Here is a 27666-nt window from a genome sequence, read left to right on the forward strand (position 1 = left end):
TAATTTAAATTTTTATTGTATTTATTTTGATTTGTACTTCAGGGAGCGTGAAGCGCAGAAACAAGTATCACTGTGATGATTGTACGCTCTAGTATCAATTGTTTGGTGACAATAAAGTATAAAGTATAAGTATAAAGTATTTCCAGCATCTGCAGATTTTCTCTTGCTTGTATAAGCTGGTAATTGCTACAAACACAACAAAGTTAGCATGATAATCAATGATTCTGCCAGTTTTAGATAACCATCTCCGCAGAAAGTTCAACTAGTTGCTGTAACTCAACCATTAGGGTCTGAAGCTTGGGGATCCGATGATTGCTGCGTGACTGACAGGAAGGAGGAAGTTTCTGGGAAAGGTTCAGGAACATTATTACGGAATGGCCATCCAACAGGATAGGAAGCAACATTGCAGAATTCTTGCTGAGTTTGACCTTGGCAAAAAGATGTTTAGCTCACTGCAAACAAGGGTACAAAAGCCCTGGACAGTGCATTTTAGGACATCTCCACGGCAGTGTTAGGCTGCAAGCTGCAGTGATCATTGGAGATTCAATGCTCAGAGAGCACCACAACTACCAGTATAACACACCTTGTATCGTAAAGGAAATCATTGAGAGCAGAAAATTTTTACTGGGCGGGGGGGGGGGGGGGGGGGGGTGGGGGTGGGGTGGGGGGAGTGAGGCAAGGATAGCCAAAAGTCATTGTCGTTCCTTTACAGCAAAATGGTGCATGCACCAAATCTTGAAGAGAAGGCAGAAGAGTTTCAGAAGATAGTTTTCAGTGAAGAAAACTTAGGTTAAGTGCTCAATTATGAAAGTTGGATGTTGTTCTCATTTGAACAGTGGTTTGAGGACATTTTGCAGATGTTCAAAATCATGAAAGGTTGTATTAGAGGTCAGTTTCAAGAGGACAAACAACAGAAGTATCAGCAGGAAGAGTTAGGTACAAGACAAAGCCACTCGAGGTCAGTTTTGAGACCTCTGATTTTCACGGAATATATTAATTATATTTGTACATGGATTGAACAATTACAACAGTCCCAGACAGCATAGAATTTGGAAGCACAGTCAGCAGTGAAATGGATACCAACCCAAAAGGTGGGATTGTTCTCCTCTTCCCCTGTCGAGAAGGTTGAGAGATGTTGTAGAGGTACTCAAAACTGTGAGGGATTCTGCTAGAGTAAGCAGAAAGGACTGCTTCCCTTGGTGGAAAGATCAATATCCTGAGGCAGGTTTAATAGGACTGGCAACCACATCAGAGGGAAGTGATTGATATGTGGATCACACTAACAACCTTGGAGGCGGCCGATTTGGTACTTGAATAAATAAAATACATAAGGGCAAGTGTTAGCACATGCTCTGAAGGCTGAATGGCTGCCTGCAATGTTACCATTTTGTGATTTCAAGATGCTTTCAGGAAACATCTTGAAAAATAACTGTAGAGTTCCAGAGGCCTACAAGAGTTGTTAAAGTAGAATCAGCTTCAGTTTTCAAAAGGAGAATTGGGTCAATGCTAGAGTGGGAAAACACACACACACACACAATTAATTGCATGAAACAATGGGATTTATTAGATAGTTGTACCAAGGATCCAGAATTAGCACGATAGAGTGAATGGCCTTCATGATATACTGCTCAAAGCAATTCCTGCACATTTGGATTATCCACTTCTTGACAAAGTATAGAGTCTAAAATGTCGCCTCCTACTTCCTATTCTTCCTCTTCAGTATATCGCTGGTTTGTTTTCTTTATCATTTTATCCTCTTACTCCAGTAGCCCTTTCTTCCTCCAGCCCTCCATCGATTCTTGGCCCTCTCCCATCATCCATTTCACCATTCCACAGGTTGTCTCCCTATTATCAAGTTATTTCCTTCTCTAAAGAATCCTCTGCAGTTTTGAGATCCCAGAGAAATTCACTAACAGAACTTCAGGAAGAACAACAGAAAGAGCTATACAACCTGGAGTATATAGAGGGGGGGATTTCTGCAGCGACACAATAATATTTAGTAATGCTCACCAGTCTGGATAAACGTACTTCCCACACAATGACTAGGGTTAAGGTTACGTTGAAGAAACAAATGTAGGCCTTCCAGTGCTAAAGTTAATGACTGTGATTTTACAATTCCCATCCATCACTCAATCACTGAATGATTGCAAGCTGGAACAAATTTGCTTTGTATTAGTCTGGATGGTTTGGCTTTGACAGCAGTGGGCCATAAGAAACATGATTCCTTCCTGTGTTTGGTCTTTGGCACATCATTTTCTAAATTGCATGCAAAGTTAGCTGATTCAGTGAGTGCAGAGAGAAAATTTACATTAATGGGACTTGCAGCAGGTAAAACAGCAGCAGCTTTCATTCAGAGCCTATTTAATAAGGTAACACCTCTGCAACTGCATCTAGCACTGTTATGGAGAGAGAGTGGCTTCATTATAATACCAATTACTTTGGTCAAACCTCCATCTGAGGGGCAAGAGAAGGGGGAGAGAAGAGACCAAGATTCAGAGCATTAAAAGGACCAGATGGCACTGGGTAACCAGGAAGTGATAGATGTTTCTTGGGTGGTTTCTTCTGAAATAATGGACAGACATGGATTTAAAGAAAGCTTTTGTTAACCAGCAGGAAATACAAGTAAATGGCTTTGATCAAAATCACTAAACAGCCAGGTAAAGTGTTTTTCATTTGTGTGACTGGTTGTGACCACCCATTTCCCAAATGTCTCCTTCTTCTCTTCCCTCTTTCACCCCAAACCATCCTTTCTCAGCTTCCTCTACACCAATCAGGCAAACTATCCATCTGTCTCTATGATTTTTCCTCTTCATCCTTAAAGGTTGAGATACAATACCCCTGACAACAAGCTCACAGGCAAGTGAGCTTAGACAAGAGACCACGCTACGAGTGAGGTGAACTGTTAGGCGGATCACTGCACAACGAGCTTGCCTTCACCTTACACTCTCACATATACATTTTCCTTTCTCCAGGGCCAAAGTCTTGAATTTCCTCCCTCAAATTCAAAGAAAGATTCATTTGGCAGAAAGCAACTTTATGTAATTGGAGTGAAACTTACAAGGTAACACACTGGGGGAATTGTATAGAGAAAAAGCTAGCTGTCAAGGTACAATTATGGAGTTTCCACTTCTATATTCACATAATGCAGAACATGTAAAGAGTGCAAGATAAAAGGCATAAAAATTGGACATCATTGCATGCTTGAATTCAAGTCTGAACTGACTTGTCCGAATTTTTTTCCATCTTTTGGTGTCATAACGCTTCTCTAGTGTACACCTAAAGTAGGCTTATTAAATGTCACAACTGATACTCTATACACAGGAATCCTATCGAGTTGTGAAGTAAATTACAGAGAACATTCCAAGTTTTGCTACAGATGTAAACCACTTAACTTTGTAGGAAAACAAAGCAGCTAATTTATGCATAAGCAGACACATAACAACAAATTAAATCACAGCTGAACACCTTTCTTTGGTTTCTAGCCAGTCTTTGTATAATCAGCAGATAATCAATAGATATCTCGCAACAACTTTACGTGCAAACTAACATTACCAATTTATTTCTCTCTCTCTCTCTCTCTCCCCCCACCCCCAGGAATACTCAGCAGGCCAGGCAGTGTCCTAGCGTGGGATGCTACCTAACCTGCTAAATTCCTCCAGCATTTTATGCATGCTGCTTGGATTTCCCGAATCTGTACTTTATCCCTCCCACAACCCACATTAAACCACCTTACTGTATATTTCTACTTCTCTAGCTATTTAATAAACCATAGCATTTCCTTTCCCTAGTAACAATGTCTGGGCACCTTTTTTTAAGAATACTCGTGTTGCTACGGCACTGCGGTACTTACCCATCGCAAACCTCTCTGATGATTGCAATCAGTGGCTTTTTCTGCAAAAGATCGAGAGTAAACGGTTAGCAATTAACTCAAGCAGGTAACATTGCAGATCACACCAGTCTTACATCAGTTGTTGCCAAAATCCAACTCAGCACCAACTTGGAGCCACAATAGCCTACGGTAATTGGAAATGCTCCTCGGCACAGGTAAAAGTTCTGAGTTTTGTACAATGGCATCTCCAGCAAGCCGTACGATCCCAGCCACTAAAACCAACAAATCCCATACTTCCAATGAGAATCTGTTTGTGCTCTATATTCATCCATTTGAACTCCCTTAAAATAATATCAAACCAACTGGTGGTGTAGTGACATCAGTGCTGGACTTCGGGGCGAGAGGTCCCGAGTTCGAACCCGGCCAGCTCCATTGCACGCTCTCCATCTGTGCCTGGGGAGTGTTGAGTGTCGAGCTAGCAACTCAACGTCGTAAAAAAAAAGCTTGGAGGGGGATGGGTTCCGTCAGGTTTCAGATGCCCAAGACAAGCCGTATGATGAGCAATCACCAAAAAGATCGGTGCAAACAGCTTGTCATGACGGTGTCCCGACGACTCCACCGGGCGTGCACACACAAAATAATATCAAAAGAAAATATTGGAAACACTGAACATCCCATGCAGATTTTTTTTTAAATTTCAGATTTCCAGGATCTGCAACATTTTGCCTTTCTATCCCCCCCTTTCCAGTTTGCAAAACAACAAAAAAGTGCTTAAAATGCTCAGTATTCAGATAAAAGATATATGCTTGTGGGATTATGGATGAATATTAGACTATGGGAACAACTGGGAGTAAGGAAGATGTACATGGACTACAGAGACAACATAGGAGCGTGCCATAAGAGAAACCAATTCACAATAAAGACAATGATGCCCTATTATCAAAGAACAAAGGAGTAGGATGTGAAAAAGGCCTGTTATCTAGCTCCATTTTGACAAGCCTTTGATACGACATGATATAATAGATTCAGATAAATTTATTTATCTATCACATTTACTTCGAAACAGTGAAATGCATCATTTGTGCGACAACCAACACAAACTAAGGATGCGATGGGGGGCAGCCCGCAATTGGATAAATGCAATATCAGAGAATGAGAATGCATGAGGGACAGTGGTGCTCCCTGAGGGTCAGGCACTGGGACCACTGCTGTTCACAACTGACATTATTTAGATCTGGAAACAAAATGTTGACAACAAATTGGATGGGAGGCTGAAAATTACAGGCGTACAGCAAGTTGAAGAATAGACCAACAATTGAAAAATGACATTTAACACCGAGAAAAATGTAAGACAGTATCTTTCAGTAGGAACAAAATGGCTAATTGCTGCAAAGATTGAGCCCAATATGAGTACAGAACTCATCATTGAATTGTTACACTGCTCATTAGAAAAGCCACTAAAGGAAGCAAACTCAGCACCAAGATTTATTTCTAGAGGGAAATACCAGAAGAGAAATGATGCTAAACCTGGTTAGCTGTCAGAGTTCTCGATAGAGCTCTGCTTGTTATTTTAAGAAATAAAGGTAGAGGCACCAGAGAGAGTACAGAACAAAAAAGACAAGGATAATAGAAATGTGAAAACATTTTCAGGAAAGAATGAACAGACTGGTCCTTTTGGTCTTTAAAGCGGTTAAAGGTTAACCTAGTAAAGGGTCATAAAATTATGGAAGTTTTGATCGAGTGGATGCGGAGGTATCGATTCCATGTGGGTAAGCGTAAACCTGGATGCCATCAATTAAGATATTCACCAAAGAATCCAGAAAGGAATTTAGAAGAAACTCTTATCCAAAGAGTGCTAAGAATGTGGAATTCACTCTTTAACAAAGAGTGGCTGGAGCAAGCACTATAGAAACAGTAAGGGAACCATGATATACACAGTACTGTGCAAAAGTCTTAGGCACGTGTAAATAATACTGTAAAGCAGAGATGCTTTCAAAAATAATGAAAGCAAATTTTAGATTGCCAAACATACATTTTCAAAAAAAGTTAAATTATAGATATTTTTGTTTTTCTGGAGAAAGTAACATATTAAGAAATATAAAAACTTGATTACTTTGTCGGTATATAGCCCAGTACATGATTAAACAAAGGTAACAGGTGCTATTGATCAATGACATAATGAGCTGAATGTACTGATTAACCAAAACAGAAATGGGAGTGGAAGGAATCAAACTGGGCAAAGGACAATCAAACCAAACGGCGAGGCTGTGGCAGATGTGACAAGAGAAAACGATGATAAAGCTTGTGCAGCCCCCAAGAACAGAATGGCACATTTCCATCCTGTTCATTCTGTGCAATTTTTGGGTTTCAAGCACTGGTTATTTTGGTCTGTGGTTTCCCTTTTCAGTTCTCCTGTTGCGGTGTTCAGGGAGCCTCTGTTGTGGACACTTTCCTAGCATGTACCATGTACCCAGGTGCCAAGTACCAATGTTCATTTGCTTGGGAGGGAAAAAGTGAATTTGTCCTGGAGATATTGAAGTGCTTTATTACTGGTCTTTCATTTCATCATTCCTAGGGCTGTGAGAGGCCAGTTGTTAGGGATCAGTTCCTGGAGTCTGCAACATCCTCAGTATCGCTCCATCTTATAACATTAACTTTTCTCATCAGCAGTTCTCATGTTTTTAGTTCATCCTTAAAGTCCATCCGGTCTGAAGGATTGGAGAATATAAGGACAGAATACTGGAAATACTCAGGTGGCCAGGCAGCAGCGAGGGAGAGCAAATACATTACTTTAACATGACACAACAATCAGCCTTTCAAGCTGGAGAGGCTGACTGTCTCGAACTGTGAAATTCAGCTTTGTCACCTAGCGCTATAACGTGCTTTCTTAAAAGACGGGATGCTGCTCTTCAAGTACACGAACACCACAGTCTCAACGTCGAACAACTTCTCCTTTAACCGCACTCACTTCCTCTTAAGAGGTGCAGCAATAAAATCTTCATGGGTCCAGACTATGGCCATTTCTGTGGATATGTGGATCAGCAAACCAATCTGCATTAGCCCTACTCAGGCAGTCCCAACACTCACTTGCATGAAAGGAGGAAGCAACTTTTGTTGTCAACTTCATTTTCATCAGGTCCATCTCCAACACTTCCCTTCCCTACCTTGGCTTCTCCATCACCATGGCAACCTGCACATTAACAACCGATGTCTATTACAAGTCTACAGACTGACTTATACCTGCCCCCACCCTGGTTCCGGCAAAGACTCCATTCCCATCTTTAACTTGCCGCATCACATCTACTCTGATGATGACACCTTCCATTAGAGTGCTTCCGAAGTTTCTTCCTTTTCCCGAAGTGTGGATTCCTCTCCACCAAGGCTTGAGTTGCATGTAATGAGGTACAATGGGAAGCTTGTCTTGCATATCAAATAATCACACAGTAGATGAAGGCAATACAAGTTAAAACAATAACAGAGGGCAGAGTGGAGTGGAGCATTTACAGGGAAAGTACAGTGCAGGTAGATAATAAGTTACAAGATCACAGTGAGGTGATAGCAACAGTGCTCTATTTCTGCTAGCATTCTCCCTTTTCACACTCAGGAGGAAGAGTAAAGTTTTTTTTGCACCCCACTGCCCACAATAGTTTAACACCTCTGTAACTTCCGACAATGCAATACTATCCTGGGATCCACCTGCTCCTCCACCCTTTCAGCATTCTAGGACCATTCTCCATCATGCCCTGGTTCGTGCTCCCGTCTCCACCTACGTCGTATCATCCCATCCAATCCACCACAAGAGATGCAATACCTGCCCTTTCACCTTCTACCTTCCATCATTTGGAACTTGCACCATCGTGGGTGAGGCCGCGAATTCGCTCGTACTTCTTTCAAGCGTATGTGTGTGCACGTGCGTGTCTGTTTTTAATGCTCACACAAAGTTGCTGGTGTAATGGGCAGGGAGGTGGCATTTAATGTTGCAAAATGTGAAATCTTTTGTTCTGGCAAAGAGGATGCACTGCAAGCTGCAGGGCACCATTGTGAAAAGAGTAGAAGGATAGAGAAGTACGTGGACCACATGCAGACTTTGTTTTAGTGGCAAAACCAGTTGTAAAGGTGCACTTTAGAAATAGGCTTTATAAACAGTACCATAGCATATTAAACCTTAAAATAACATTGGTCTACCACAGTTGGAGTACTATGCCCACTTTATGAACCACATATGAAGTGCCAGTAGTGTTCTACTGTTTACTTTTTAACTTGTGTCATAAATGCACCTTATTATTTGTTATTTTATTTGTGGTGACATTACTTTATGTGCTGTGTGTGAGTTATATGTACTGTTGTGCAGCTTGGTCTGGAGGAATGTTGTTTCATTTGGCAATATACATGTATACAGTTGAAATGACAATAAATTGGAACTTGAACTTGAGGAAATAGTGAGGTGGCACAGTACAAGCCACCAGGTTCAATTCCCACTGCTGCCTGTGACCACTTGGGTCCTCCCACAGTCCAAAGATGTGCTGGTTGGTAGGTTCATTGATCATTGTAAACTGCCCTGTAATTAGGCTAGGGTTAAATTGGGGGAATTGCCGGGCACTGCAGTTTGAATGGGCCGCAAGGGCTTGTTCCACACTGAATCTCAATAGATAAATAAATTAAAATGTGAAGGGTTTAGAGAGGATGCCGAAGGGATTGGTCCAAATAACTCCAGGAATAAGGGTTGGGTGGTCAGACCGGAGAAGGTGACATGGGGGCGGTTCTCCCTGGATCTCCTAATTCAAGATGTACAGAGGTAGTTTTAATTTAGGAAGTCTGTACCTTTGGCTGAGAAAGAAAAAAATACTATCAGATATAAAGAGTAACAAAAGCATTGAAAGAGACACATGGAATTCTCTCTTCCTACATACAGCAAGTGATTATGGCCTGAAATTCTCTACCAGGAGATGCAGAAGAGTCAGGTTCATTGGGGGTGTGGGTCAAGCTACGTTCTTCTTATAGAGCAGAACACAATTGATGAATCTAATAGTTCCAGCACTGGAGGAAACAGTTTCATTATTCTCCACATTGGAGCCTGCAACTGACTAAAACTGAGGCACACGGAAACTTTAAGATGTAAATATAAACCTTTATTCATACAACTAATCTCCAGGAGTCCATGAAAATCCAACAGAATCTCAATCTTATAGACTTCACCAGAAGAATAACAATAAACAATTAACTACAGTGTCATTTGCTACAATCACCTGCTTAAGTTTAACATCTGGAACACATGTAAATTTAGAGAATTACATGTTTACAATGACAGCACAGACCAACTAGCAGAGTCCCTCTATATATACAATACTGGTGTACAGGCAGTCCCCGGGTTACGGACAAGTTCCGTTCCTGAGTCCATCTTTAAGTCGGATTTGCATGTAAGTCAGAACAAGTACATCCGGTGTTATTTAGCGTCAGTTAGTCAAACATTTGTCTTAGTATATAGTACATATTTTACCTTTCTATGCATATAAAACACTTAAGAAATCCATGTATTCCAATAATTAAACCACTGCGTTGCTTAGTAATAATTGTAGCTTTCATCAGGGCAGGGCCTTTCACATGCTCCATTATTCTCACTTTATCCTTTATCCTTTAAAATTGTTCTCATCGTTGACCAACTGTAGCCTAATGCTTTTCTAATGACTGATAGTTTTTACCTCTTTCCAAACACTTTATTATTTCCACTTTATTTTCAATCGCGATTGCTTCCCGTCAATGGAACAGAAACACTGCGGGCAGCGGGTGCCCAGCTGTGCCGGCTCCCGAGCTCCACTGGGTCCTAAGGACCACCGCTCTGAAATCCCCGGGTCCTAAACTGCACCGCACTGAGACAGGTTAAATGGGACAAGTGGGGGCTGTGCTGCGTTTGGGTACTATGTTTGAGCCTCCACAATATTCCGTGTGGGAATTTAAACTGGAGGTGGCAGTGTTTTTTTTTACGAGGTTGAGTTGTGAGCTCAACATCAACCCAGCATGGATGGTACAGGAGTCACTGGATCGACATCAACCCAGCATCCTCGGGAGCGGTCTGTCTCGAGCCCGGCGCTTATCTCACTGAGCCACCAGCTGACCGGAAAAGGGGGGGGTGGGGTCAGGGTGAATCTTGCTAAGAAAAATTTAAGCCAAATACAAAGTTACACAGTCAACATTGTGTCAACAGCAACAACTTAAATTGGCGGACAGCGTTCTCCTTCCTCGGTTCATAAGTACGAGTTGTCCGTAAGTCGGACATTCGTAACTCGGGGACTACCTGTATGTCCCAATGTCACAAGATGGCGGCATGCCTTGCTAACTCCAATCAGTGGTGAAATTTCTTGTCCTTTTCATATTTTCTATGATTGAAAAACAGTGCTGATCATAAAGAATACTAAAATCTGCAAGTCTACTTTGCTGGTGAGTGGGATAATGAAAGTGCTGTGCAGTTACAGCCTAATGCGTGGAGAGGCTCCTTGCTCTGCACTGCAGCCTAAGCAGTGCACGAGGTGATTGAGTGAGACTTCAAGAGGACGCCTGCAGGCACGCACTCCCGATGATTCTACCCGCTGACCTCCGAATGCTGGAAAATAAGCCGGATTACCTGCGTCTGTGTTTCAACCAGCAGGAAATGAGGGACTGCTGCACATCTGCCCTGTCAGAAACGTGGCTGCAGGACACCACTTCAAACGGCCACCTAGCTAGAAGGCCTAATCTCCTTTCGGTTGGACAGAAATGCTGTAATCTCCAGTAGGACCCTCAGTGGAGATCTGCGTGCCTACATCAATAAGAACTAGTGTGTGAATGCCTCAGTAGTAACGTCTCACTGCAGATAGTTTTTGAAATGGTGAGGTGCAGGCCTTCCCACTTACCAAGGGAGCTCTCTGCCATTAAGATCTTTGCTGTTTACATTCCCCCGTACTAGTGCTGGGGAAACACTGCAGGAGCTCTACAGTGCCATCTGCGACCTTGAACCACTTTCATTGCTGCTGGTGACTTCAATCATGCCGCTTAAAAACAGTCCAGCCAAATTTCTACCAGCACGTCAACTTCGCAGAGGAGAGAGTATATGACACCTGGTCTATACCAACGTTCGTGGAGACGACAAAACCGCCCCTTTCCTCGCCTCGGATACTCAGACTACTATCCATTTTGCTAACTTCTGCGTACAGACTACCTGCTAAAGGAGCCAAACCAGTTCACGGGAGATGAGGACCTGGCCAGAAGGTGCCACCCCAGTGCAGCAGGTCTGCTTTGAAAGCACAGACCGGAGCATATTCAGAAAGGCAGCCACCTACGATCGTCACATCAATGTTGATGAATGTGCGGGACCAGTCACTGGCCTCAGAGGAAAACGCACTGAGGACGATACCATGATTGAACTCTGTACTGCCAGGGCAAACCCTCAGTGCTTCACGCACTGTTTAGGGATCGGGACCCTGCCTTCAGATCAGGGGATAGAACACTGAGGTCAGCAAGAGCTGCACTCTCCCATGCCATCGGGAAGGCAAAGCGAGAGCACTCGCAGAAAATTCAGACATCTTCGTGACAGCAGGGACATGCGGCACATGTGGCAAAGTATATAAACCCATAACCGGGGCAGGAGCAGCAGTTCAATGTTCCAGGCTGTTTTAGACGTGATAGAGCGGGAGGGAACAAAGGAGCTGGGCTGGCATTACTGCTCAGGGAAAATGTCAAGGCAGTGCTCAGACAAGACAGACTGGAGAGCTCCTCTACTGAGTCTATATGGGTGGAAATCAGGAATAAGTAAAGGGATGAACATATTAATGGTGTAATATTGTAGACCACCCAACAACCTGTGGGATCTAGAGGAGCAAATTTGTAGGGAGATTGTAGACTGTTGCAAGAAACACAAGCTTGTGATAATAGGTGATTTTAACTTTCCAAATATTTAATGGGACTCCTATAATGTAAAAAAGCTGGATGGGATAGAGTTTGTTAAATGTGTTCAAGAAATTTCTTTAATCAGTACATAAAGGTCTGAACTTGAAATTGTGGTACTAGATCTTGCACAGGGGAATGAGACAGGACAAGTGACCTACGTTTGTGTAGGGTCACACTATGCACCTAATGATCATAATGCCATTAGTTTTAAGATAATTACGGAGTCAGTGTTGTATGTTGAATTGACAGGTGAACGATTAGGTTTTGTTGTACTGCAGATCATGGTCTCTCTGGGGGGCTTTGCTATTTCTTGTTTAGGTGGGTGGTGGGTGTTGATGCTTTTTGCTGAAGTTGGGGAGGGGGAAGGTTGATGCTTTGCGGGTGCTTGTGCGTGAGAGGAGGAGGAAAGGGCTTTGGGTTTCTAACGTTTTTACTGTCACTCATTCTTTGGGGCACTCTCCTGTTTTTGTGGACGTCTGTGAGGAGCAAGAATTTCAGGTTGTATTTTACTTACACTCTCTGATGTTAAATGAAACCATCGAGAAGGATAGGTCTGGTCCTTGGGTTGAGATTCTCAATTGGAGAAAGGCCAGTTTTGATGTTATCAGACAGGAGCAGGCAATTGTGGATTGGGACGTTGATTTCTGGCAAAGGTGTATTTGGGAAGTGGGAGGCCTTCAAAACTGAAATTTTTGAGAGTACGAAGCTTGCATGTGCCTGTTAGAATAAAAGGCAAGAATAACAGGTTTCAGGAAGCTTGGTTTGAGAGATAATGAGGACCTGGTCAGGAAGGAGGAGGTGCATCGTAGCTATGGGCAGGCAGCAGGAAATGAGCATAAGAAATGCAAGAGAACACTTGAGAAAGAGATCAGGAGGGCTAAAAGAATGCATGAGACAGCCCTAGCAGACAAGATGAAGGAGAATCCCAAGGATCAAAAGAGGCAAAATTGGTCTTCTGGGATATCACACAGCAATCTATGTAATGGAGTCAAAAGAGACGTGGGGACATCTTAAAGGCAATTTTGTATCTGTATTTACTTGGGAGACAGACAGAGTCGATAGAAGTGTTGCCATGTACTGCATATGGATTACACAGGAGGATGTTCTTGCTATCTTCAGGCAAATTAGAGTGGATAAATCCCCAGGGCCTGACAAGGTGTTCCCTTGAACACTGTAGGTGGGCAGTTTGAAGTTGTATGGGCCGAGTACAGATATTTAAAATGTCCTTAGCTACAGGTGAGGTGCCAGAGGATAGAAGGATAGCTAAGGCTGTACTGTTATTTACAAAAGGCTCTATGAATAAGCCAGGAAATTACAGGTCAGTGAGCCCGATATCAGTAGTGGGCAAGTTACGCCTAACCAACCTTAGAAGTTTTTGAGGAAGTTATCAGCGAAGTTGCTGAAGGCAAGGCAGTGAATGTTGTCTACATAGACTTTCAAAAGGCCTTTGACAAGGTCCCATGTGGGAGGTCGGTCAAGAAGGTTCAGCCACTTGGCATTCAAGATGAGGTAGTAAATAGGATTAGACATTGACTTTGCAGGAGAAGTCAGAGAGTGGTGGTAGATTTAATAGACGAGTACAACATTATGAGGGCTACAGGTAGGGTAAATGAAAGTAGGTTTTATCCCCATGATGGGGGTGACAGGCGAAATGTTTAAGGGGCACATGGGGGTCAATTTCTTCACTCAGAGGGTGATGAAAGTGTGGAACAAGCTGCCAACGACCATGATGGTTTAATTTCAACATCTAATTTGGATAGGTACAATGATGGAAGGTGCATGGAGGACTTTGGTCTGGGCACAGGTTGCTGGGATGAGGCAGTTTAATAAGTCAGCATGGACTAGATGGGCTGAAGGGCCTGTTGCTGTGCTGTAGTATTCTGCAACTCTATAACAGATCACAAGTTTACACTGCGTGTCAACGACAGTGACACACACCTCCCTTCCTGATGGGCTGAAAGCCTTCTATGAATGACTTGATCCAAAGACTGATTTGACACTGAGGAAAGCCCCCGTCCCCTTAAGGAGCAGGCACCCTGTCGGGATACAGCAAAGGAAAGGACATTCGTAGCTGGGGTAAACTCACACAAAGCCTTGGGGCTGAATAACTTAACTGGTCTGGTGGTGACAGATTGTGCGGCCCAGCTAAGAGAGGTTTTAATCAACATTTTTAATTTCTCTTTGCAACAGGTTACTGTCCCTGCAGGCTTCAAGGCAGCCACCAACATTCCGGTGCCCAAAAGAGGGACGGGAACTGGCCTAAACAATTACCACACAGTGGCACTGACCTCAACAATCATGAAGTGCTTTGAGCAGTGGTAATGGATCACCTAAAATCCCACCTTCCAGCTACACTGGACCCTTTCCAGCTCACCTACTGCTCAAACCCATCCACTGATGGCAGATAGACTCGGCCATCCACTCCATCCTGTCCCATGCAGAAAACAATGTTTCATTCGCTAGGATATTGTTCATGGACCTCAGCTTGGCATTTAACATGAGGCTGATGGGTAAATTGTTCTCAATGGGACTCAACACCCCCGTCTCTAACTTGATCTTGGTCTTCTTGTTGCGAAGGCCCCAGTCAGTCTGAGTTGGTAGCAACATCTCAAGCTCCATCACGCTGAGCTTGAGTTGAGTTCACCCTCCAAATAATGATCCCCAACACCGGAGAAACCCAACATAAACTGGTAACTACTTTCTGAAACCTCCAGTTCATAACGGTGATGGAGAAATTCTAAGTTTTGCTTGAAATTTCTATCTTCCTGCAGGCCTCTTGTGCTGATCTGATGAAGTCAAATGCACATTTGAAGAACAACATACACTCTGGACTCTGATGAAACAGCAGTTCCGATGAAGAGTTCGCAACATGCAACATTAAGTCATTCCCCCCCGCCCCACACACACTGACGTGCTGCATATTTCCAGCACACTTTGTTTTATTCCAGGTTTATGACATTTACATATATCCTACAGTTCTTTCTGTTTCTGTCTATTCAACACTCATCCATCCCCCTCTATTTACACCTCTCCCAGGCAGGTAACAACATTCACCCACTCTCTGAGCAGGCACCACGAATCCCTCTTGGTCTCCCTTCTGTCACAGTCATTCCATTTGTCCTCCACATCCTTCTCCCTCTTTGCAACTTAATACACATTTGATGCCTTACCTTTCCTGGTCATTGAACTGAAATGTGAACTCTCTCCACAGATGCTGCCCCACCTTCTAACATTTTTCTTGCACCAAAGGTTTTCTGTTGTGCCACCTCACATACATTTCCACTTCTTATAAAATGCCCTTGACATTTGAGTAAGCATAGATATGAGAAATCTTCAATGCTTAAGCAGGCAGGGGTTAATCAAGGAGAGTGCAGCTCCTCTTAGCTTTTCAGGTGATGACACAACAATCATACAACATTTGGAAATGGCTGATAAGTAACACTCATCCATCAAATGTCAGGCAGGCATTGACTAACTCCAGTTGGAGATAGAGAACCCAGCTCCTCCTCAAAATAAGAACAGCAGTAGCAGAGGTCAGTGCCCACCAATCTTCCAAGGGCCAAGTAGCAACGATGTGACTGCAAGATCTGGTCACAGGACGCCATCATTTGAGACACAAATCTGGAAATATAATGGAATATTCTTCAATTGTTTGGGTGCCCTGACTGACACTCAAGTTGACTCCATCCAAGATCAAGCAAAATACTTGATCATCACCCAATCCTTCACTGCCAGCACACACTGTGGCTACAAAGAGCACATCAACAGCCTCAGCACGATTTCGCTGCAGCATCTTCCACACTCACATGCTCTACAATACCAGGCAAGTGTCATAAACCTGAGAGTAGCAGCTCCAAGAAGTTCTCCTCTTGGTTCAGTACCAGCCTAACTTTATGACTGAGACATCCCCTACCCATATAGCATCATTATAGGACTGTTTGACCACACTGCTTTCGGAGGTTTAAATTGGCAAGGCTGCTAATTCTGACAGCAGATATAAGTGGGCATAATGTATGTTATATTCTACCCAACAGCAGCTGTATCTAAATACCATTTACTAAACTCCTGTTACTCACACTGCTGGAACAAGGTTAAACAAAAACATGCAAGATAAAGGGTAACACCCACAGAGAAAGTACAGTGCAGGCGAATACGAACAAGTAGCATTAATCATCGACTACAGTGGATCTGGAACCCTCATCCATGACCAGAACCGTCATCTCAGACTGACCATGCGTTACTGTCACATGTTAGTACAGAGACGGGGGAAATCACTTGGCCCTTTTGTAAAAACTACATCATGGAAACATTATGGGATAATCAACTTCATCGACAGTCAAGCTCAGGTACCTTACCACATAGCAGACTGCAAGCTATCCCAGTGTACAACCTTTAGAACATAACTTTGCAGGTAACAGGGAGATTGGTGGTGCTGTGGACAGCGTAGATGAATAGCAAAGAATGCAATAGGATACAGATCATTTGCAGATATGGGCAGAGCAATGACAGATGGAGTTTAACCCACCAAATATGAAGTGTTGCACCTTGTTAGGTCGAGTCCAAAGAGACAACTTGCTGTTAAAAGCAAGATCATGAACAGTGTTGATGAGCAGAGGAATGTTGGGGTCCAAGTTCACAGCTCCCTGAAAGTGTCTATACAGGTTGGTAGGGTGGTTAAGGTGGCAAATTGCATGCTTGCCATTTTAAGCCAAAGCATTAAATTTAACAGTCAGGATGTTATGTTACAGCATTATAAAACTCTACTTAAGCTGCATCTGGAGTTGCATACAGTTCTGATTGCCCCATTACAGGGAGGATGTAGAGACTTTGGAGAGGATGCAGAAGAGGGTCAGCAGGATGTTGCCTGGATCAGAGGGCATGTGCTATCACAAGAGGTTGAACAGATTTGGGTTGATTTCTCTTGAGCGATGGAGGCTGAGGAAGGTCTGTTAAGAGGTTTACAAGAGCGTAGACAGTATGAAATGTCTAATACCAAAGGCATGTATTTAAGGTGAGGGGGGTAATTTTAAAAGAGATGTGAGGGGCAAGTTTTTTTTAAATACAAAGAGGGGTGGATGCCCGGAATGGGTGGTGGTCAAGGCAGATACATTAGGGACTTGTAAGAAACATTTAGATAGGCACATCAGTATGGGGAAAATAGAAGGATATGACATTGTGCAGAATAAGAGATTAGTTTAGTTGGCCATTTGATTATTAATTGGTTCAGCATAACACTGTTGTTTGAAGGGACTATTTCTGTGCTGTATGTTTAAAAGTGCAACAGCAAAGCATCCATGGGAATGTCCGAGACCAATATATTTTTAGCACTAAGGAGTTAAGGGATATGTTAGTGAAGGTGTAACAGACGAGCAGTGATTAACTAATTAAATAACTGAGCAGCAGAAGGGGCCACTTTGTTTCGCCTGTTCACAATCCTTAAGAATTGAAGCAGTAACGGAACTAGGCTTGATCCTTGCTTGACACCAAAGTCACTGGATTGTAACCAGCAGCACAAACCCTGGCGGACTTCGCTCGTTACTAGACCAGTGCACCACCTCGCTGGGACCCAACTCAGTGACTTGGAAACAAACCTCAAGTTTTCCTTTTCTCTTGGTCAACTTCCTTGGTGATGGGTGAGGGATAACAACCAAATTCCCAGAATAAAAGGGAAATATAAACAATCCCAATCCTTAGCTGGTCATCAGCAGGCAATGTGAACCAGCATCTTCACTTGCCCCAAGTTGTCTTCAGGATGTTACCAAGCTGGGTAGAATTAAACAACGTGTTAAGAGATAGCAGCTTGCACCCATATGGAATTTGTAAACTACACCAAACGTCCCAAGGCTCAGCAGATAAGGTTACAGTGTGCTCAGTCACAGTCGTCTCACTGGGTCCAAACAAAGGTATAATTATGTGTTCTTTTTTATGATTGCAAGACACTGCTGGATATTAAGAACATCAAGCACTGCTGCTCTACCCCATCAGCGAGTTGCTGGATAGCAGTGGATCTGGACCTGTTGCACATCATGTTTGGAGCCTGTTTCAGCCATCTTGGGAAGCAGGTGGTGCATGGTCTTACTGCAATCACAAAACCCCACGAGTCTGATTCACTGGTTCATTAGTGAGACCGATGGAGGGATTTTTGTCTGTTTTGCCATTGTCAAATGTGTTCTGAACCGCATGATGGCCTCGTTAGGGGACCTGCTGCCAACTAAGCCAATGATGGTAGTATGGGCAACTGTCGAGGCCACTGAACTCCTCGAACCTGCACCAGAGAATTTTCACGATATTGAAGATTTGAAATGATCAAAGGAGGGAATGAGAATGTGGAGAGGGTGAGGGGTACGTGTAGAGGGGGGGACGAGGGGTAAGTGTAGCAAAGTATGTGTGCAGGACTGGGGACAGAGTATGTGATTGGGCAAGTGTAGGAGGACAGGGAACAGGTAACTAAAATAGAGTAACAGACGGATGTGGCAACCACAAGGAAAGGGAACCCTGCTTACTGCAAGACAATGTGTCTGGCCAAGTATCTGAGCTATATACCTATTTTGAGTGTTTTGCTTGCGTCCGTACCTATTCCAAGTATTTCGCTTGTGTCTATACTTATTCCGAGTATTTTGTGTGCTTAGCTATGCAATAGCCAATCAATTGATGAATTTGATTCGGTTACCATATTTGCAAATGTAGTCCCCCGCTTTTGGGTATAAGTATGACCTCTGTAAAGCGACAGATTCGGAGTTGGCTATGGTACGCCAAGGTGCGTGTGACTGCAAACTCTCTGCTGAATAAAAAACCGTTTCAGAGGTTAATTCGTGCCTCTGGTGTTTTTTCCTCAACTGAGCAGGTTAACAGTGGGGAAGCTGTGTGGCCTCGGTTGCCATACAGACTAGGCCCTCATGCCTCGGTGTCACCAAGGGAAGGAGCTGGCTGTGTGCCACTGGATGCTGGGCTTCGCTGGGGGTTTGGAGCTGCCTTTCAGTGTTTGCTCGGTGAAAGAAAGACAAATTGGATTGTGCTTGTCTATGGTTATGCTAGTGCGAGATGAGGAACTGCTGTGGTTTGTTCTTGAAGAAACATGGCTCCAGGACAAAATCCATGCACATTGAATCTACAGTTCATGGCAACTGAGGGACTTGAGTTAGATTATTTCTTTTTATGTACAGGTGGCCCCCGTTTTTCAAACGTCCGCTTTACAACAGCTCACTGTTACTAAAGACCTACAGTACCTGTTTTCGCAAACCAAAGAGGATTTTTGCTTTTACGAAAAAAAGACGCCCGCTTTATACGTGTGTTTACCCTGAGAAAGACTACCATGACCGTGAAGCCTTGCGCAGGCAGTTGTGTGCGCATGCGTGTATGTGCATAGGCATGTACGTACCGATTTTTTTCCTCCAAATCGATTTTGGCTCACTGTCTTCCCAATTCTGATAAGTGAAACTACACCGTACATACAATATTTCTACATTATATAGGCTGTATATTTATATCAATCCTGCTTTTACTATATGTTCGTGTTATTTTAGGTTTTATGTGCTATTTGGTATGATTTGGTAGGTTATTTTTTGGGTCTGGGAACACTCAAAAATCTTTCCCATATAAATTAATGGTAATTCCTTCTTCACTTTACGACATATCGGCTTACGAAAGGTTTCATGGGAACGCTCTACGTTCGGATAGCGAGGGAAACCTGTATTTAAAAAATCAGCTGTGAAGTGCCTGAATGACTGTAGCGCTGACACCCATTGCCATGAAGTGCTTTGAGAGACTTGTGCTCTCACACATTAAGGCTATAATCCCACCTGATCTGGACAAACACCAGTTTGCCTCCCAGGCAAACCGCTCCACAGAGGATGCAATCACAACAGCCCTCCATATTGCTCTGACTCATTTAGAGGAACCCAACACTTATGTAAGGATGTTATTTGTGGACTTCAGTTCTGCATTTAACACAGTCATCCACCATAAACTGGTCAGCAAACTGAACACTCTTGGCCTTGGTTCCTCCCTGTGCTCATGGGTCATGGACTTTCTCACAGACCGACCACAGTAAGTCAGAGTTGGTAAGCACACCTCCACCACCCTCATCTTAAAAACAGGCACCCCGCAGGGCTGTGTGCTGAGCCTTATGCTCTACACACTCTTCACACATGACTGCACCCCCATCTACACCTCCAACTCCATAATTAAATTTGCGGACGGTACCACAGTAGTTGGCCTGATCTCAGACGAGGATGAAACAGCCTACAGGCTCCATGTACATCATCTGATGGAGTGGTGAAAGGACAACAACCTGGTCCTTGACACTTATAAAACAAAAGAGATGATCATTGACCTCAGGAGATCAAAGGACAGAGTACACAACCCCCCCTCCATATACATGGAAAGGTAGTGGAAAGTGTGGAAAATCTAAAGTTCCTTGGAGTTATGTTGGCAAAACAGCTGACATGGACCACCAACGCCTCGCTGCTTGTAAAAAAGGCACAACAAAGACTCTTCTTCCTCAGAAAGCTGAAACAGGCCAAACTCCCACAAAAGCTGTTGCTTAACTTCCTCAGAAGCACAATTGAACCCATCCTGACCAACAGCACCACAGTGTGGTATGCCAGCTGCACAGCCGCTGAGCGACGAGACCTGCATTGCGTAGTGAAGGCGGCCCAGCGAATTGTCAGGATGAAGCTCCCTGGACTGGACACAATTTATTCCAGCAGACTCAGGAGGAAAGCGATCAGCATAACCAGAGACACCACACACCCCAGCCACTCCCTTTTTGACCCGCTGCCATCTAGCAAAAGGTTCAGGACACTAAAAGCCAGAACAAATAGACTGAGGAGCAGCTTCTACCCCAGAGCTGTGGCCCCCATCACACCACTCCCACAGAACAATGACTAAAACTGTGAGCACACACACAAGGACTCAAATACTTGCACTAACGGCACTTTGTGCATTACTGTGATATTCTGGTGCTGCTGTAACTTATTTTCTGCTACTTATCTATTTAATACTGTTTTTCTATTACTGTCTTGTTTTTATCTACCGCTTTGTTTGATTGCCTGAGAGGAAGCCAGAGTTTCATTGTACCTATGTATAATGACAATAAAGATCATTCAATTCAATATTTCTTTCTAACTGTATGTTTTTCTGCTTTTGCAATTCTATGTGTCATGTGTAACTGCTGGTTCTGTGCTTTGCGCCTTGGCCCCGGAGGAACACTGCTTCATTTGGCTGTGTTCATGTGTATGGTTGAATGACAATTAAATGAATTGGAACTTCATCAGAAAAAAACTGGCACCATGGAGGCAATATTTCAACAGGTAGCCTGAAGTTTAGTCTTAAAGAAAGATGTTAAAGAGCACTTTAAAACAGGGGGGAAAGAACAGTGGTAGCAAGGCAAAGGGGTTGTGGATGGTATTCCAGTGTCTGAAGTCAGGGCTGCTCACAGCAACCATCCAAGTTCTGTGATGCACCAGGAAGGTAAAGTTTCAGGAAAGCAGAACGTTTTATCTCAGTGGTTTCACATTCTGGGCTAATCTTGCTCTTGTGTAAAAACTTGCACAGGGGCTATGAAACTGAGCTGAAAAGCATACCTTTGCAGGTAACAGGGAGATTGGTGGTGCTGTGGACAGCGTAGATGAATAGCAAAGAATATAATAGGAGACAGATAATTTGCAAACATGGGCAGAGCAATGGCAGATGGAGTTTAACCCGGCCAAATGTGAGGTGTTGCACCTTGTTAGGTCAAATGCAGAGACAGCACATAGTTAAAGCTCTTGCTTGACACACAAGAAAGTCAAGTCCTTTAACAGTAGCCACTAAACATACTGAGTGATACAATGACCATAAAGCTAGATGCAGTCAGAGGAAACATTTTAACTTTACAGTACCAAGGTAGAGTCACAACTGGCAGTGGCAAAGTCTCATTTTGCTCCTTCTACCCATTACATGCTAGTACAGAGAACCAGTAAGGAACGCTAAGTGTGTCTCCAGCCTATTCACAAACTTCCCACCTTAATATCACAAAACATCCATATCTCACCAACAACTTCCACACTCCATCTATCATTCCATTTCCCTCCCTCCTTCCAACACTTCACCCCCAAGCTCACCCCCCTCCCTCCCCTCTCTCGAACTGCCTTGGTTAATCCCATCTCTTCCATGCTGGGAATGTTTTATTTGACAAAAGGGCCAAAAAAAACCAACAACAACACATACACACACACAACAGTTGTTGGGAATCTGAACTGAAAACACAAAATGCTGAAAATACTCAACAGGACGGTCAGTCTCCATGGAGACAGATGGGAGCGTAGCCTCTTCTCCCCATGAAACAGGTTCTGATCACTGGATCTCTGGCTCAGCACCACAGCCACTCACCTGGTCTATCTCAATCAGCTGGGCATTAGCTCCTGGCCACTCGATCGCCACCTTCACAATGTCGGACGGAGGTGGCATTGGGAACAGTCCACTGAGCTCCTTCTCTGCTGCAGCTCAAAGAAACCGACCAGCGCCGTGATACATCGGGAGGTCAGATCTGTGTAAAAATAATTTGGAATTAAAAATATACTGCAGGCAAGTACACTTTCAACCAGTATTTCAAACATTCACACCATACAGACAAAATTAATCATGCAAATCAGAAGATCACAGTTGCATCTAAATTTGTGGAGATCAGGAAACACCTCAGAGGTGTTACAATTAACATGAGGTCCCACGCCCGAGAATCAGCAGGCAGATTTGCTCCTGGCCACTGTCCATGGCCACCAGATACATAGAAGTAGCCCTGATACGAGAAATTATCTACCAACACACTCAGCCTTGGTTTGCACTTAAAGCCCAGAAGGCCATTCCGCCCATCAAGCCTGTGCCATACTTTAAAAAATTGTCATCCCATTGGTCTCACACTCCTCCTTTTCATTCACAACCCTGCAATTTTACCACAGTAAATGTATCTTGAGTTCTGATTTGAAAGTAAAATTGTCATCGATTTGTTCACAGGACTGCAGGTTCTGCAGGGCTGTGGAACTGCACGGCAATAGGAATGAGAGGGGCGCGGGAGGTGGAAATAGTCGTAGTTCATCATACAGAAGTTCATGTGTAAAGCAGAGGGAAATATTAGTAGTAAATACAAATCAACTTAGTGATTCTACTGACTGAAATCAGTGGTAAATGGGTAGGACACCAGCGTTAAATGCATGCAAAAGGATGAAAAAAAAGTGTTAGGTTTACTGCTGCCATTTATAGAATAGTCAGGGTGCACTCAAAGTTTTGCCAGGAAGACACTAATTAATCACGAGAGACTCTTACTCTAAAGGGAAGGGGGGAGGGGGAGATGATACTCCCATCCTGCGCATGGACTGTTTGATCTGCTTCCGTCTGGTAGGTGCTTCAGATCCCTCCAGACTAAGACTAATAGGCACTGGAGAAGTTTTTTCCCTATTGCGGTCACTTTGCTGAACAGTTAACTGCCGGTTAACTGTCGGCTAACTATTACTTGGATTGCACTACCTGTATGTATAATCTATATTTCCATTTATATTTATCATTATTATTGTTATGAGCAGAGAGACAACATCTGCCGGAAGTAAATTCCTTGTATGTGCATAGGTACTTGGCGATTAAAGTCTGATTCTGATTCTGATTCTGAATACTCTAGCATCATAAGTTTTATATATAAAAAAACTGAAATGAGAGACTTACACTTCACGATTGAATTCAGAAGTCTAGTCACAGCACAATAATCAGGCAGTCACCTGTTTTATCAGTAGGGTTGGCAAATTGCGCTTACAGAAAATAGCACTTACGTTTTTTTGTGGGTGATGGTGGCAATGGAAACACAAGCACGCCGCCCGCTTGCACTAAAATGCACTGTCACTCCAAATTTATGCTGCAATTAGGTGGTCTGGCTGGTGTTTATTTCACGTGCTATCCAAGAGATACCCTAACCCACAGTGACCATTCCCTGTGGGTTCCCTGAGACTGGAACCCAAACTAAACCTCAAGTTTGAATGTGGCAGCTTCCAGCGAAGCACGATGGATAATGGGGTCAAGCTGGAAATTTTTGGTCATTAAGTATCACATGAATTCTTTGTAATATTTAATTCAACTCAACAGTGAAGATATGAAGATAGAGCAAAAAGTGTGAACTATAATTATATCCCATTAACAATCTTCAGTACAAATATTAAGCAAGAACTTACATTTATATAACATCTGATATGATCTCAGAATATACCAACATCCTGGCTACGCACTTCTTCAGTGTAGTTATGACTGTAGGTTAACAGCAGGCACAAACAGAATGTGATAAAGATCAGAACATCTACTTCACTGGTGATAGTTACAGAATAAGCTTTGGCCAAGAGAGTATTCTCCTGCCTTGGTTCCAATAGTACCCGGAGGACCTCTTGTACCCCTCTGCTCACAATGAAGAGTCTGTCTGCAGCTCCCTCTGTACTACCTCACAATTAAAATGGCGCCCTGCCTCTTCATGCACTAACAGTTATTTCTGATAACAAAAGCACACTAGTCATCACATACAAAAGATGCTGAACACAAGCATTTGCCTAGCTGTGGTAGCACTTCAGCTGGTCCATTGGGAAATCTCATCCTTCCTTCAATAACTCCCAACTCCTTACTACAGCTACTTGGAGAGCACCAGCAGCGGCACCTGTAAGCGTTGTGTGCCTATCAGAGTCTTCACTGGATCTTAGCTCGACCGTTTTATTCTCTAGATAAAACAATTCAATTCAAACAAATGCAGGAATTTGCAGAATTAGGAAGAGTCTGCTTAAAAGGATTAAAAATAACCATATTTATGAACTGCTTTCACCTCACCTCAAAACACTTTCACAGAAGCTTCTTTAAATTCTTGCACACTGGAGAGCAAAAAAAAATCTGCTCTATTTCCTTTTGTACTCTAACATCATTTTTAAGAGATGTTGACTAAATTGGTAAAAAAAAATCCTGGAAATCAATTCAAAATGTTAGTTGTTTTTCAAGGGGATGGAATCTTAAACATGCCACAAATACGTTTACAAAGTACTTTGCAGCTTTCACCTCATAATTTTGCCTCAAACTTCAACCCCCACCACATCATGTCTATAAATAGCCAGTCATAAGCATTTTTCAGAAAAGATGATTAATGCAAGGGTTGAAGGACCCAAAGCACTAAATGAAAACAGTGGATGAAGTAATGCGATTCCAAGAGGAAGGGATTATTTATAAAATTCTAGCCATGTTGTATTCCCTAAAAGGGTTCTGAGCAAAGACTGGCAAAGCAAACACCAGATTTTCTGAAAACCTTGAGTGACTGATCACTCTTACACCCACTCACCCCAGCTATGTGCACAGTTAGAAGAACTAATCTCCTGGGGCAGGGAGTTGCTGTCCCACTCTGCCATTCCAAATGCTTCCCTTAACAACTTCCAGCTTTGTGTTTTATTTTCAGAGCCTTACTGGTGCAAGGAGCTCTTGCAGACGGGGAGACGGGGAAGTAAAAAGTGAAACTGTAGATCACAGTGGCAGGACTGAAAGGAACATGATCAACACATCAACAGCTACACAGCCACTGTCAAGTTTATAATACCCATTATGGATAATGGGAAAATAAAATAATTAAGGTACTAGACATTTAATTGTTGTCAAAAGAAAAGCTGCAGATGCTGGAAATCTGAAATAAAAGCAAAGAGAGCTGTAAACAATCAGATCTTAAAAGGTCTTTAACCCAAAATATTAACTCTGTTTTCCTCTCCAAAGGAGCTGCCTGACCTACTGTGTGTTTCCAGCACTTTCTGTTTTAATTAAGGGGTGCCACGGTAGCTTCAAGGTTAGCGTGACACTATTACAGCTCGGAATGTCAGAGTTGGAGTTGAATTCCGACCTCAATCTGTAAGGAGTCTGTGCGTCCTTCCCATGGAATGCTTGGGTCTTCTCCAGGTCTGCCGGTTTCCTTCCACATGCCAAAGGCCTACACACCAGATAGTAGGTTGACTGGTCACTGTAAATTGTCCAGCGATGACGAGGCCCTCTGTTGGCCATGGCTGACCATGGATGTTGCATCCTAGCTGGTACATTTAACACACAGCCAGGGCAGTACGATATGGAGAACAAGTTGTTGCCCGTGCAACAGGCTCCCCCTCTCCATGCAGCTGATGAATACAAAAAAAAATGGCAGAGACCAATACAGCTAGGCACAAGTGGTGTAACAGCAGTTGCCAGTCAGTGTTGAACTCAACACTGGAGCTACAGATTGGGGTTTACTCCCAAAGCATTCCCCATGAGTGGCTACAGCTGCAGGGCAGCACAGGTTTGAGATCAGATTTCTTCTTCTAAGTGAGCTGCCAACCATGCCAACGAGCCCCATCTGCCCGATTAGGCTAGGGTTAAATTGGGGGTTGCTTGTCTGTATGGCTCGAAGGGCATCTCAAAATAAATTTAAAAAATTTATGAATTAGCTTTCTTCCCCCCCACCCCCAAAACAACGGCATTCTTGCCTCTATTATGTTCTTCCTCCTACTTCTATCACCAAGTCTTTTTAAGACTCAGATTTGGTGTCATCCGTGCAGCAGCTTCACCCATCTTTCACTCAGTTCTTTGATAGCTTGGTGTGCTATTACACATGGAGCTTTCAACTCTCTTTGGGATCTAAACTTTTCATGGGACATGACCATAAGGAAATGGAAATCCTGCAGATATAAATGTATTAGGTTTGTGGAGGAGTAAAGGAAGGAATCTTAGAGATGGGAGCAGTAATTACCTGTGGGGTATGACGTGCAACATGGGGTCAAATTGAGAATGCACACCTGGAAGTCTAGATAGTGTTCATCACGCTCATCTTCGTTCAATCATCCTTAGAGACTTCATAACCCACGTATCATGGAACTCATTTCTTAATGAGTCCCGTGAGCTTTTATAAGCACTAATATAGCTGGAAGTCATCCTTTATGTTCCCTGTACACGTCTTCAATATAAAATTCACTGGAGCTAGAAGTATTCTTGTTGTATTACTCCTGCAATTTAATTTAAAGTAAATTTGAGAGCTCCTTTACAATGTTATTTCATTTATGTCTTCAGAGCTACCATGAAAGATAAAATCCTGGCGGAGAGCTTATGTAACAGTCACAAAAAAGCAATTTTCTAGTTTTTTTTCCCCTTTGAAAGAAGACTTTTTTTTAAAGCTAGTCCAATGTACAAGAAAGCGATCTGCTTCCAGTTAAGGCAATTCTGCTTCAACCTTTTTCTGCAATGGTGCTTAGCACCACTTGACAAGGGCCACCTACAGTACAAACCTTGGGCAGGATATACAATTTCTAACCAGCTCTGTTACCACATACAGTAGTGGTCGCCAACCCGCCGATCATGATCGACTAGTTGATCTTTGAGACCTTCCTAGTAAATCCCGAAAAAAAATGAAAAATACACAAATACTGTTGAGATTGTTTCCGGATTGCGGGGTTTTAGTTCCGTTCTTTCTGCCCAGAGCGCATGTGTGTAGCTCCCCCGCCACGCACTTCAGTGTACTTCAGTGGTCCCCAACGACCGGGTCGGAGGAAACAATATCAGTCAGCTGCACCTTTCCTCATTCCCTGTGTTGGTGGCCTAGGATGAAGGAGGATGTGGAACACTATGTCATGAATTGTTTGATTTGTGCACAATATAATCCTGACGGATATATGTGTATATATATGTATATATATATATATATATATCTACACACACACACACACAAATATATATACAAATATATCCTTGTAGTAGTAGACACTTTCACCAAATGGGTGGAAGCTTTCCCAATTAAGATTAACACAGCCAAAGCTACTGCAAAAATCTTATTGGAAAGGGTTTTTACTCGTTGGGGATTACCTTGGAGTATAGAGTCAGATAGAGGCACACATTTTACAGCCCAGATAATGCAAGATGCC

General features: G+C 43.1%; 1 protein-coding gene across 7 annotated transcripts in view; it reads right to left on the reverse strand.

The window, feature by feature from the left end:
* LOC140735898 (engulfment and cell motility protein 2) overlaps window positions 1-27666 on the reverse strand; it is a 200809-nt gene that overhangs the window by 86788 nt on the left and 86355 nt on the right. For all 7 annotated transcript variants that reach the window (XM_073061487.1, XM_073061485.1, XM_073061486.1 and 4 more), the window contains exons 2-3: window positions 22121-22277; window positions 3851-3891 (exon numbers count right to left, since the gene is read on the reverse strand). In XM_073061487.1, the coding sequence (XP_072917588.1) occupies window positions 3851-3891; window positions 22121-22198 (119 nt within the window). In that variant the 5' untranslated portion in view covers window positions 22199-22277. The remainder of the gene's footprint in view (window positions 1-3850; window positions 3892-22120; window positions 22278-27666) is intronic.

This window comes from Hemitrygon akajei, chromosome 11, assembly GCF_048418815.1.
Source record: "Hemitrygon akajei chromosome 11, sHemAka1.3, whole genome shotgun sequence".
Classification (NCBI taxonomy): Eukaryota; Metazoa; Chordata; class Chondrichthyes; order Myliobatiformes; family Dasyatidae; genus Hemitrygon; species Hemitrygon akajei.